The following is a 15,000-nucleotide window of genomic DNA, read 5'->3' as shown; positions in this document are numbered from 1 at the left end:
AATACGTACATGGATGTAAGAATGAATGAATTAACGAACGAACGGTTAATTGAATGAATGGATGAATAAATAAATGAATGAATGATCACGAATGAATTAACGAATAGGTTCATGGATATGCGAATGAATGAACAAAAGGATAATTGAATGAATGAATGGAATAACAAATGCACTAGCTATTATTGCGCATGGCACGTATACGGAGTCCTAGTAAAATTAGGGCAGTAAAAGACGTTTTCCTTTATGTCTGAAATCAGCAGCACAACCCCCATTTAAAAGTACTTTAAAATGATGGATTGTAAATTGTACGTGTTGATTTAAAACGTTGCATGTAGCAGTTTTAGCCACACATGTTAATATTGTTGTCAATGGGATTTGATTTGGTGGTATACACCCAAAAGGTCAACGGTTCATCCACCACATCACCCAGACCGCTTAAAAGAAACATTTTCCTAGTGGCAGTAACTATTGTCAATTTGTATTTTAGCGCTGAGGTCACCCCTTTTATGGATGTTAATTTATGTTAATGGGTTGTTAATTTATCTGACACAGCCATTTAAAGAATTACCCAAATGTTTTCACACAAGAACTGTATGATCTCGTCGGTGGGCCCATTAGGCTATTTCTCGTTCCAGCCAGTGTACCACGACTGGTATATCAAAGGCCGTGGTATATGCTATCCTGTCTGTGGGATGGTGCATATAAACGATCCCTTGCTACTAATGAAAACATGTAGCGGGTTTCCTCTCTATGACTGTGTCAAAATGACCATATGTTTGACATCCAATAGTCGATGATTAATAAATCAATGTGCACAAGTTGTGTTGTTAAACAAAATAAAAACACTTGTTTTTGTATGAATTCATCCAGATATCAAGTTCGACACAGCTATTAAGAAACGAAGGTAGTTGTTAAGTCACATCGTCTTACCCGAAGCGTTTCGAGCACTTCATTACCCTGTAGTCCCCGCATGAGAGCTGCCACGCCCTGTTTGTCCACCCTGTTACAACTGACATCTAGTTCCGTCATGGTGGCGTTGCTTAGCAACGACTGGGCCAGTACGCTACAGCCATCTTTGCCGAAACCATTCCACGAAATGTTAAGTGTCTTAACACCTCCGTTCGTCTGACACAAAAACAAACAATTAAAATTTGAACTATCTAAACATTTACTTTAAAGCCGCACACCTTAGTTCCATCTAGCGAAAATAAATTATAATTTGGTTAATCTACAAACCTGTAACACACTTAGATCACTTTTTTATCAAATGGAGTGAAAAAGCAGGTTTTATATCGATAAATACCATGGGAATCCCCATGTCCCAGTTGCTTGAAATAATGTTGAAAGTTAGTATTCTGATGTCACCGGTAGATGTCGCTCGAAGCACAATAATGCCTACGTCACGACAAATTTCACAGAGTGCGCACAGACTAGGGGTGCGTTCTTTTCACCTCTCCTGGACATGTTCCAACTGTTCTGTCCTGGTTGTATCCCCTCTCCAGATATCGTAAGACTTAGCAAAATTATTGGTTTTAAGGGTTTGTAACGTTTTGTATTGAGACACTTACTTGTCTGAACTTTATTGTTACTGAAAATGTTCACGAACTGTGAAGAAAAATCTCACAAATGAACAACGACAAATCGGATGTTGATTGCGCGAACCGTGCACGAGAAAACAAACCGAACCAAAATGATAACGGTCACGTGGTATACCAACATCTGTGACGTTTACACAGGAAGATTCCCTCTAAAAATAGATTGGACCTCGCTTGCTTAACGGTTTTTCTCGATAGACGTCTTGTGAAAAAATGCAAAAAATGCATTTCGTGGTTTTACAAACATCAGGATTAGCAAAAAGCACTTCAGGTGAATGGAAATGTGTATCCTAAATAATAAAATGTAAGTAAAGTGCAATTTTATTTGTGAAAAATGGGGTTTAATAGCGAAAAACAACGCCGTAATGGTTAACAAATAACTGTAACTAGGGTGTGTCCCTTTAAGGTTTATTTCAGTGTTAACACGTGGAATCGACATTTAAAAATATATCCACTATTCACAAAGTAAAAATCCGGAAGACCCAACGGTCGTAAAATAATAAATATCTACTACACACACCCTCCCCCGACATATGATCTTCGTGCTTACACACACACACACACATACACACACACACACACACACACACACACACACACACACACACACGCACGCGTATATAAATACATGTTAATCTATACATCTTGAATGTTTTGCGGTTATAATATCATGTGCAATATATTTCATTGAAATTACACCCCATTCTACAACATTATTCTCAACCGGCCTAGGTGACGTAGTAATGATTTAGATATTGATCTTAAGGCTGGTAGGCGTTTGGTTAGCATCCTAGTGCCGGCTCCAAACAAAAGTAGTTTTATTTTCTCAGTGTGGAAAGGTTTAAAGCCACTACATCGACATCTCACACGCTAACAACTAACAACTAACCATTAAACCCACTATCCTGAACTCTCTCAGTCACTAACCACTAACAACTATCCATTAAACCAATAACAACTAACAATTAAACTACTAACAACTAATCATTAAACCCGCAATCCTGGACTCTCACTCGCTAACCACTAACCATTAAACCCACTATCCTAAACTGTCCCACTCACTAACTAACAATTAAACCTGCTATCCTGGACTTTAACCTAAATTGGATATAAGTGTGTGTGCGTGTGTGTGTGGGATATTCACCTCCATGCCTGCGGCTACTGCCATTGCACCCTTGCCTCTGAGATGGTTCCAGCTGAGATCTAAAACTTCGATGGTGTCATTGGAAGCTGTGAGTAAATCGTTTTTCAAAGGTGAACATTCATATTTTATTAAATCTACGATCTTGAGTGCATTTTAATATTTACGTAGCTAAAATAGATCATCCACTTTGAATTTATTCTTTTTGCAAACCCATCATACAAGGAAAATATCTTTTTTTCACTTTAATATAATGTCTTAAGTATAGTTTATCATCCCCACACAGAGAAGGACGGGGGTGGAGCGCAGTTTAATAACAATTGCTTTAGACCATGTGTAACAATTATCACAATGTATATATACATAGAAGATATTTCTAACGCGACGAGTGTGATACGATTGCAAACTTCACGACATGAGATATAAATAATATTTGACAAAAAACATGAAATTTTCTATTTATTATATAACTTTTGGCAATTTACCTTTATTTTTGAAACGCCAGCAGCAAAATAGTTCCGGCTTTTTTACAGTGAAGATGACACTTTCTACAATGACGATAACACATTTTAGAGTGAAATAGTGAAATTTTTACTCTAAAATGTGTTATCGTCACTGAGTAATATTTAAGCTATTTCACAAAATGTTATATACTATTATCCTGTTCAATTATTTAGACCCAAAGTGTTTTGCAAATGTTACGTTTATTTCCTATTCGATATTTGTTTTCTTTGCATTTACATGAAAACAAACCCAAACCCCGACAGGTTTTATATACAAATCATCATATAAAATGCACGAAGTTGACTTAATTCCACTTTTTAAAAATCTCTGTGTTCGGAATGCACGTTATTTCTCCTATAAATAACTACGGTCATTTGCATATCAAAAGATTGGGATCTGAGGCTACGTGAAGGCCATTATAGCTTGTTTCACTAAATCAAGGTTATTATTGTTTTGCAGTGTGTAACAACATTGTCTAATCTTTCCGTTAAACATAGATGTAAACAAACAGAACATGTAACCCTTTCTTGTAGGTGCATTATATTTAATCAATTTAGCTAATGTATTATGTATTTTTATTTTATTATATCAATTCTATATTAGCATACCATACCTAACCTAACACAACTGAGGTGTAGCACAGTAATAAACACAAATCACCTCACACACCGCAGGAATGTGCTTTCCAAATTTAAAAATAAATTTAATGCAGGGCCGGACCCAGAAGACCGGGGGGGGGGGGATACAATGTCAAAGGCCACCAACATCAAATAATAATAAAAATGTTATTTAATTTGCCTCTAAATTGGGAACTCATACGTATATATATATCAGTATTTATGGTGGTGCTAGGGGCTGGGGTTTGAGGGTGAGGTGTTACATTTGTAATGCGAAAAACCAAAGGGCTATTGTTCGGACTCGTATGGGTTCAACCACTTTTTCATCCCGCATACACAGCCCTGAATGTCCAAACGATAGCATTGCTTGGTCAATAACATCATTATTTCGATCTATGACTGCCCGTGCTATTGTAGCAATGTGTAAATCACGTAAAATACAAGTTAGGTAGGGTATATAAATTCATTGAAAATGTATTAGTCGACATTCTTGTTATTGTTATTTGAGGAAAAATATGGGTAAATCGAAAAACACTTCAGTTGATGTAAAATCGTGTATTAAGAACGTTTTCGATTATTTTGAAGATGAATATCAGCGCGGTAGACCTAGGTATGCTTCTTATCGAATTGTCGATCGAGTTGCCGCTGCACTTAAAGTTTCGGTTTCAACAGTAAAAAGAACTGAGAAAAATCTAAGCTCTACGAATCCGAGCACAGAAATCACTGTTAAAAAACACGACCGAAAACTCATCGATTTATTTGATAAAGATGTTATTAGACGACGAGTATACAGATTTTATAGAGAGGGCGAATTACCTACATTACATAAGATTAACGTGGCTTTAAGGGAGGAATGTGGACTCAACATATCCATATCAACTTTACGAAGAACACTCCATGACCTCGATTTTAAATACCAACATATGTCTACAACCGGAAAAGTGATTTTTGAGGACGCTAATATATCAGACAGGAGACGGTCCTATCTCCATGAAATATCCAGTTTACGAGAACAGGGGTATTTAATAGTGTATCAAGATGAGACCTGGGTGAATGTCAACCACACAACATCCCACCACTGGACAGATATCCACCCGGGCATAAGTACCGCCAATCACCTGCCGAAATCAGACGCTGCTGATCGAGTTCCTAAACTCTGTTCGGTGACTGGGAAGGGAAAAGACTTATTATTTGTCATGCTGGCTGTGATAAATATGGATTGATAGATGGCTGTGAATTGATCTTTGAGGCTAAAAAAACAGACGGAGACTATCATGGTGAGATGAATCATGACAATTTCATCAAATGGTTTGAAGAACAACTTATGCCTTCTCTACCAGAACCTTCTGTTATCGTCATGGATAACGCAAGCTACCACAACAAATTAACTGAGATTACACGATGTCCTGCACTAAACGCTAAAAAGGAAGAAATTCAGTCGTGGCTACGAAACAAAAATATACCTTTTGAGAGTAACATGACAAAGCCAGTTCTTTATGAACTTGTGAAAAGTAACAAATGTGCAAAGCAATTTGTTACTGATGATATTGCTGAACGCCATGGGCACTTGTGTCTAAGACTGCCGCCAAGACATTCTGAACTCAATCCGATAGAACTGTTCTGGAGTCAAATCAAAGGGCACATAGCTCGTCATAATGATGGTAAAATGACAACGGTGCGGAGACAATCTAATTAAAATTAGCTCCACTATTACATGTGGATCTAAAGACAGCCAGTTGGAGCTCATGTCCACCAATCAAAACCTTACTTGCAGAATCCTGCCAGTGATTTAAAACTAACAACACTGCGTAGTCCCCAATGTCCAGGTAACATTTCGTTTGTAAATAATAATTTAAATATTGACCAATCACACTTCGCCCTTTATAACGTTATTTGGGAGCATACAAATTCTAAAAATATAGGGCGAGTCTATTTTAGTGGCCGCAGTACAGCGAACCATACCAATACGTACGGGGTGGGTTATCAGTCTTCAATTTTACATTAAAAATTATTTATTTATTTATAAAATTAAAAAACCCGAAATCAGTCTTCAGTTTTACATTACAAATTATTTATTTGATAAAATAAAACATGTTTTAAGGCATTCGTAATTCACACGAAACATGTCGTATACCCTCAGGATAATTCGGAATGTTTTCAAATTATTTTTAAATCACTGGCAGGATTCTGCAAGTAAGGTTTTGATTGGTGGACATGAGCTCCAACTGGCTGTCTCTAGATCCACATGTAATAGTGGAGCTAATTTTAATTAGATTGGGTGCGGAGAGAACTTGCACATGCATTGAACTCTGTCACACCTACACACTTCTCTGACGCAGTTAAACATGTAATAAAGATCGAAGAAGATTTTAGAAAACAAAATAGTTTTATAAGAAATAAAATACCCCCTGTGATAGTCCCCCTTAACGAAGATAGTGATGAAGAAATGAGTTCGTCGACTGATTAAGTTATTTCTCCATACCCATCAGGAGTATTACTTTAATGTATGCATGAACTATTTAACACCAAAAACAATTTATTTCCATATCATTCACTATCAAACAACCTAACAACCTATAAACTAATCGACTAGAAATGCATATAGACTATACATACATACGAGAGAAATGTTTATTTAAAAACACACTCAACGCATTTGATATACGTTTATGTGGCGTCAGACAAAACGGTTAAGGACCATTATGACAGTGAGAAAGAAACTCGCTACCGCCACATGGCCCACTGTTTCCGATAAGCAATTTTGATAAGCAATAAGGGACGTTTTATATGCACCATCCCATAGACAGGATAGCACATACCACAGCCTTTATACATCAGTTGTGGTGCACAGGCTGGAACTAGACACAACCCAATGAGTCCACCATGTGGGATCGATCAGTCGACCTACCATGAGCGAACGCTTTACCTCTGAGCTACGTCCCGCTCCATATACAAAAGAAGCCTTAAGTGGGGTTGGGGTTGTGCAGAGGGTCACACCTCCACCAATCGCATGCATACCATATTCTCCTCTCTCTCTCCCTATAACCATAAAACCATAGATTATAATATGTTGAGTGCGTCGTTACATAAATCATGTCTCTTCTCTCTCTCTCTCTCTCTCTCTCTCTCTCTCTCTCTCGCTCTCGCTCTCGCTCTCTCTCTCTCTCTCTGTTTGTCTGTCTCTCCCTTTATGTTGAGTGCGTCGTTACATAAATCATGTCTCTCTCTCTCTCTCTCTCTCTCTCTCTCTCTCTCTCTCTCTCTCTCTCTCTCCTCTCTCTCTCTCTCTCTCTCTCTCTCTCTCTCTCTCTCTCTCTCTCTCTCTCTCTCTCTCTCTGTTTGTCTGTCTCTCCCTTTATCGCGCGCGCTTGTGTATTCCACAATATAATTATAATATTTGATACATATTTTTTTACAAACTGAGGTTTTGTCACTCCCCACCTGAATCCGCGCCTGCTTCATGTTTACAGATATTTTCTTAAATATAGGTCATACTACGATTTGTGCGGATAGGACGATAGAACCGAACATTAGTTTGAAACGCACTATAGAATGATGCTTTTGATATGCAAATGACCTTAGTTATTTATAGGAGAAATAACGTGCATTCCGAACACACAGAGATTTTTAAAAAGTGGAATTAAGTCAACTTCGTGCATTTTATATGATGATTTGTATATAAAACCTGTCGGGGTTTGGGTTTGTTTTCATGTAAATGCAAAGAAAACAAATATCGAATAGGAAATAAACGTAACATTTGCCAAAAACTTTGGGTCTAAATAATTGAACAGGATAATATATAGTAACAAATTTCATTCTCGCGGTTTTAATTTATACTGCATGTGGTTTACTTTTCCTAATTGTTTGGATTGTTAAATGCAATTGGTTGTCAAACAGGTAAACTTGAAAATGTGATTTGCCGAACGCAATTTCAGAAAGTGCTGGTGTTACTGGAGTATTTTCTGCATCCCCTTATGTCCGGTTATATACCTTCCTGTACACGCTACTTCGCTCTGATTGTCGGAACAATACAAGTATAAAAACAGAAAAGTACTAAAGACATTTCAGTTATAATGTTTTTAAAAACATATACCGGCCTCGGTGGCGCAGTGGTTAAGCCATCGGACTACAGGCTGGTAGGTACTGGGTTCGGATCCCAGTCGAGGCATGGGATTTTTAATCCAGATACCGACTCCAAACCCTGAGTGAATGCTCCGCAAGGCTCATTGGGTAGGTGTAAACCACTTGCACCGACCAGTGATCCATAACTGGTTCAACAAAGGCCATGGTTTGTGCTATCCTGCCTGTGGGAAGTGCAAATAAAAGATCCCTTGCTGCCTGTCGAAAAAAAGAGTAGCCTATGAGGCGACAGCGGGTTTCCTCTTCAAAACAGTGTCAAAATGACCATATGTTTGACGTCCAATAGCCGATGATAAGATAAAAAATCAATGTGCTCACGTGGCGTCGTTAAATAAAACAAACTTTACAAACTTTACTAATAAAAACATCTTACCTATTGCTGGGCCCAGGTAGAGGCCGCCGATTTCACCAAACTTGTTGTGACTGCATCGCAGTTCCCTTAGAGATGCATTATTCTAAAACATATTGAACCGAATTTACGAAACCTGTTTTTCTCAAGACAAAAAAGGGCTTTGTATATTTGGCAAACTGACTGTATTTGCTGTTTAGAAAAGACTTCATAGTTGATCAATGTTACATATTAATATTTATTGTGCAATTGTAATTGTACTGTAATTTATTTATTTATTTTTGTGGGTTTTTTTATGTATATTCCACAAAAGGTACTTTTATTTACAACAGTGGGTACTTGAAATTTTACAAAAACTTTAATCTCCTTTACCGCTATGGATACTTGAGGTGTTACTAAGACTCTAACCTTCGATCAGATTCACATTCCAACAAGCGTTCCACGAATGGTATACCAAACATCGTGCTATTTAATGTCCCGAAGAATCATCAAACAAATACACCTTGTCTTTCATCTGTTCAGAACAGACCTATTGTAATTAATGCGTGTTCGTAAATATACTAAAAAATTGCGAAATTAATTTTGTTGGTCTTATGATTACTTACGATTACTAAATATTTGTATTCCTACGCCACACACTTGATAACATGTACACAAACAATGCTAGAAACGTATTAATGGCTAAGGAGAATATTACAAACAGACATTTGTTTTTGTTAAATTATGCTATTGAATGTTATTACAAGGATTAACATTAAATATTGTTTCCTTTACGCAAGTGTGGACTTAACCTCCCCCTTCAACGTTCTGCACTCCTGTGTGATACGATACATACTAGTACTGATACTGGAAGTATGTAGCTAAGACAAAGTTGGAAGAAAACATGTATATATTTACCTCTATAATGGACGCAATATATTGTGCATCATGGTCGTGCAAATTATTTCCTAAAAATAATATACAATCGAATATACAAAATAAAACAGAACAAGCTGCAATTTGCGTTTATATTATAAAACAAAAATGTGTTTGAAAATTATGAGGGAGTTCCATTATACAAGTCAAAGCAGAAAAAACGAAAAGAAAAAAAAGCAAAAAAAATTTAAAAAAGAAGAAAGAAGAAAGAAAAGGAGAGAAACTAAAAGACCCCCCAAACCAAACCAAACCAACAAAAAACAACAACAACAACCCCCCCCCCCAAAAAAAAAAACCCCCAACAACAACCCAAACAACAACACCCAAACAATAATCCAAAACCCCAAAACAACCCACCCCAAACAAACAACCAACCATCACAAAACAACCATAAAACATCCATAACAACAAACAAAGAAAGCAAAAAGAAAACAAAAGTCAAATACATCAATCGAAACCAGAAACAATAAAAAGCAAACAAAAACATCAAGTTTCCGTCATTTTTGTACGTTTCCTTTTCTTCTCTCTACTTGCTACCTTTGGAAATCGATATAATATTATATTATATATGATATACATATGTTATATATTATTATATCGATAGTCCCTTTCATTGGCGTATATTTTATTAATAAGATATGCTAATTTTAATTGTATTGTAAGACTATTATCTCGAATCCTAACCTTGATCTGGGGGACCGGCCTCGGTGGCGTCGTGGCAGGCCATCGGTCTACAGGCTGGTAGGTACTGGGTTCGGATCCCAGTCGAGGCATGGGATTTTTAATCCAGATACCGACTCCAAACCCTGAGTGAGTGCTCCGCAAGGCTCAATGGGTAGGTGTAAACCACTTGCACCGACCAGTGATCCATAACTGGTTCAACAAAGGCCATGGTTTGTGCTATCCTGCCTGTGGGAAGCGCAAATAAAAGATCCCTTGCTGCCTGTCGTAAAAAAGAGTAGCCTATGTGGCGACAGCGGGTTTCCTCTAAAACAGTGTCAGAATGACCATATGTTTGACGTCCAATAGCCGATGATAAGATTAAAAATCAATGTGCTCTAGTGGCGTCGTTAAATAAAACAAACTTTACTTTTTTTTGATCTGGGGATAATAAATGTTCTTAAAGCAGTGTTCGTGTTGTTTTGTTGTGGTTGATATCAATGTGTAAGATTGATGTACATTTGGTTTTCAACTATAGAGTAAAGATTATAAGATAGCTATTGAAATCGTTAGTGATAAAAGGCTGTTGTAACCTGAAACATCTAGTTTCCTTATAGTTTTGTTATCGCGGATGACTTGGGACAATGCTCTAATACCGTTTGTTCCGATTCGGTTGTCTGCAAGGTTCTGAAAAAAAAAATATGAAGAAAAGATACTACAGATATCGAGAAATTAAAACTGAACGTTGAAACACATAGCCATTTGTGGAGCTTTTAAAGACCGCCTATATAAACGTCCTACATCTCGAAACCTTTATTATGGCTCTAATTAGAAGGATGCTGTGTATATCCACGCCCCTAACCCCCCGACCCCTTCCCCCGATAAATAGTTATTTTAGTCTACGCACGGCGCTAATGGTGAGCCATGCAATGTCTGGAGGTTACACACCACCATTAATTTACTCCATGCAGTTCAATGCAATTTTTATGTCAGAATATATTTTGGGAAAAATACAAGACTGTTCAGAGGGTCATGTGACTACTAATTATAGGGAGTGCTCTCAACTGACAAGTATCGTGTCCAAACGTATATCGTAATTTTGTAGTATTTGTTTTATGAGTAATTATTTCCTAAACCGGACTATATGAAAGGGAAATTCCTGAGTTTGTTACATTGTAAGATGTTTCCGACTAATAAAATATTTCTACGATTAAACTTACATATTAACTATATTTTCTTGTTTAGAATATCAGTGTCTGTATATTCAATGTGTTTCTGGTCGTCTTAATATTTGTAAGAAGCCCAAAATGGATTTTGTCTTCAAATAATTTCGTACGTACGAAAACATAATTTTTTAGGAAATAATATAAAAAGTAACCTAGTACAAATATTAGAACGATCAGAAACACGTTTAATATACAGCCACTAATATTCTAAACAAGAAAATATAGTTAATATGTAAGTGTAATCGTAGAAACATTTTATTAGTCGATAACATCTTTAAAAATTGCAGCAAACTCAGGAATGTCCCTTCGTGGTGTGGTTCCTGGAGGCGGACAGAATACTGACAGGGAGGGAAGAGACGAAATGTCGGCTTCCTACCCTGCATATATAGTTTATTTATATGAATAGATTAACTGGCGTCTATAACATTCCCTTTAACAATAAAGTCTTGTTACTGGCCCACAAATCTATAAAAAGTAAAATTAATTGTTCCCGTTTAAAATCTGCTGTCTAACCTTTAATCAGACCCCCCCCCCCCCCCCCCCCCCATAATTAGACACAATTTACCATTAACTGCAAAGCAAAATTAACATATATAGATATTTAGTATATTATCAGCATTCTTTTGTTATATTCCGTGAGTAATTATAATAAAGCATGTAAGTGTTCAGTAGTAAGAGCGCTCGCAAACAACTTGACTGGTTTTCGACTTATTAAATCCTACTACATTCATTTAATTCAAGGCTAAAAAAACATTCTAGCAACATTCCGCGAGCGTTCGGCCTCCCTAAATATGCCAAGGTTAACCTACAATATCTGTTATGGTGACATTCTCCGCTAACATTTCCGACAGAGATATTACGCCTTTGGGTCCCAGGTTATTACCGTGGAGGTCAAGGCACTTGACATACTGATTTCCCTGGAACAAATAAAGAAACAGAGCAACATTATACAAGCGTATGGTATCTGTAGTCTCATACACATACACATACACATACACATACACATACACATACACATACATACATACATGGATACATACATGGATACATGCATACATACATACATATGCCTCAGTAGCTCAGAGCGCATCGTGGTTAGTCTTGCAATTTGCGGGAGATTCGGTGCCACAGATTCGAGTCCCAGCAACGGCATGGGACAATGTTTGAGGCCAGAAAAGATTTAATTATCCCCTGCGCCAGTGCGTTAATATCTATGTATGTAATAGTCAACCTCGACATACATACAATATATAGATATTCATACATCAATACATACTAGCCAGTGCCAGGTCTGCCCACTGTTTCATGCACGTAAGCGGGATCGACCGCGTAGATTGTAGGCCCTATGCATATGGTTGAGTTAAAGAACTTCCTTTTTATGGAAGCTTCGATAGCTCAGAGCGTATCGTGGTTAGTCTTGCAATTTGCGGGCGATTCGGTGCCACAGGTTCGAGTCCCAGCAACGGCATTGGATAATTTGTGAGGCCAGAAAGGATTTAATTATCCCCTGCGCCAGTGCGTTAATATCTATGTATGTAACAGTCAACCTCGACATACATACAATATATAGATATTCATACATCAATACATGCAGGTGGTGGGCGGACAGGCATGCCTAAGGACAGACAGGCAGGCGGGCGGACAGGCGGGCGGGCGGGCGGACAGGCGGGCGGGCGGGCAGGCAGGCGGCGGGCGGACAGGCAGGCGGATAGGCGTGCAGTTTAGATACTTTTTATGCATTCTAAAGAAAGTTAAAACTACTACAATACCACTAGTGCCACAGCGAGCGCCCTCGTGTCCCTCCAGTCAATGGAGGCGTTCCTCATCACCATGTCTGGTTTCTGCAAACTCTTCTTGACACAGACCAAAGGTAGAACACCAAAGAGTTTGCACGCGTCCAGGTACAGTCTAAGATGGTGATCTGTCTCGAGGTGTTGTTCGCCATCACAGATATCAGGATCTGCAACCAGTGTTAAATAGTTACAGTTTATTTTGTTAAAACTAACGACACGACGAAAGCACAATGACTTATTAATCACCGGTTATTGCGTATCAGACATTCAATAATGGTGAGAAATCGACTTCAGACGAAACCTGCTACCATAAATGTCAATTCATACTTTGATTGTCGACCTCCTGCGAAACTGAAATTACATTTTTTATTAGGTAAACTAAAAGGATTTTGAACGAACGGGCACACATTTAATATGACCTGTGTTAAAATCATACTGATTTGACTGAAAAATGAGGATTAGATTTGAACAGAAGCAAAGCTGGGCGAGTCGACTACTCGCCGATAAGAAGGAAAAAGGAAGGAAATGTTTTATTTAACGACGCACTCAACACATTTTATTGACAGTTATATGGCGTCGGACATACGATTAAGGACCACACAGAAATTGAGAGCTAGGAAACCCACTGTCGCCACTTCTTGGGCTACTCTTTACGATTAGCAGCAAGGGATCGTTTATATGCACCATCCCACAGACAGGATAGCACACCACGGCCTTTGATGTACCAGTCGTGGTGCACCGGCTGGAGCGAGAAATAGCCCAATGGGCCCATCGACGGATATCGATCCCAGACCGACCGCGCATCAAGCGAACGCTTTACCACTGGGCTACGTCCCACCCCTCGCCGATAAGGGTCGGCGGTGAAGTATAAATCTAGCTTTAGAAATAATACCATAATGTTATGGTATTTGAGGTAAACGTCGTAAGGCACTGGTTGGGAAGTAAAACGAAAAAGAAAACAGAATGAGACCACCGAGGGTGTTTGCTTCGTCGATCCATGCACATCAGACAAGCGCCCTACGATAGTACCAAGGTGCCATGGGTAGCAGAATCCATCGCCCTCGATGGATTTCGTGTTTCCACCCGCCTCAACCACTGTCCCATGATTGGTACCGTCCTGTGTATGGGAAAATTCATATTACAAACCACCCATTGCTGCTTAATCGGTAGGAGTAGCCAGTGTGATGACAGCAGGTTCCCCCTCTGTTTCCTTTTACTGACCAAATGTCAAATACCCATATGTTAGACACCAAACAGTAGTTTAAAATGTTCTCTGAGGTGTTAAAGTAAAGTTTGTTTATTTAACGACGCCACTAGAGCACATTGATTTTTTTTATCTTATCATCGGCTATTGGACGTCAAACATATGGTAATTCTGACACTGTTTTTTAGAGGAAACCCGCTGTCGCCACATAGGCTACTCTTTTACGACAGGCAGCAAGGGATCTTTTAGTTGCGCTTCCCAGAGGCAGGATAGCACAAACCATAGTCTTTGTTGAACCAATTATGTATCATTGGTCGGTGCAAGTGGTTTACACCTACCCACTGAGCCTTGCGGAAAACTCACTCAGGGTTTGGAGTCCGTATCTGGATTAAAAATCCCATGCCTAGACTGGGATCCGAACCCAGCATCTACCAGCCTGTAGACCGATGGCCTAACCACGACGCCACCGAGGCCGGTGAGGTGTCGTTAAACAAATATTCCTTTCCTAATTGAGAAAGAATGGTCTGCATAACGAGTGACGAATCCGACAGTCCTTATTGTTTTTATTAGCAGCAACAGCGTATCTTTAAGGACGCACTTTTAGGTATACATATTATATGTATATATGTAATATATATTACAGCCTTTGATATACCAGTCGTGAAGTATCGAGTCGCATACAAGTTGTGGAGTATCGCGATAAGGGATACGATACTAGTTCAAAGATATTATAATAATATAAGGGGATGTTGAAGCCCAAAACGTTCCAATGGCCCAATATACATACATACATACATACATACATACATACGTACATACATACATACATACATACATACATACATACATACATACA

The 15,000-nt window shown here is 38.4% G+C and overlaps 1 protein-coding gene across 1 annotated transcript in view; it reads right to left on the bottom strand.

Moving 5' to 3' along the window:
- The window catches only part of LOC121374628 (leucine-rich repeat-containing protein 74A-like), a 20,422-nt gene that overhangs the window by 3,329 nt on the left and 2,093 nt on the right, over positions 1–15,000 (bottom strand). The window contains exons 2-6 of the mRNA XM_041501734.1: positions 12,917–13,107; positions 11,957–12,064; positions 8,371–8,452; positions 2,740–2,825; positions 931–1,125 (exon numbers count right to left, since the gene is read on the bottom strand). Coding sequence (XP_041357668.1) covers positions 931–1,125; positions 2,740–2,825; positions 8,371–8,452; positions 11,957–12,064; positions 12,917–13,107 — 662 coding nt within the window. The remainder of the gene's footprint in view (positions 1–930; positions 1,126–2,739; positions 2,826–8,370; positions 8,453–11,956; positions 12,065–12,916; positions 13,108–15,000) is intronic.

Source organism: Gigantopelta aegis, chromosome 6 (genome assembly GCF_016097555.1).
Source record: "Gigantopelta aegis isolate Gae_Host chromosome 6, Gae_host_genome, whole genome shotgun sequence".
NCBI classification, from domain to species: Eukaryota; Metazoa; Mollusca; class Gastropoda; order Neomphalida; family Peltospiridae; genus Gigantopelta; species Gigantopelta aegis.
Note: the sequence above shows the minus strand (reverse complement) of the source record. Positions and strands in the feature narration are given on the sequence as shown.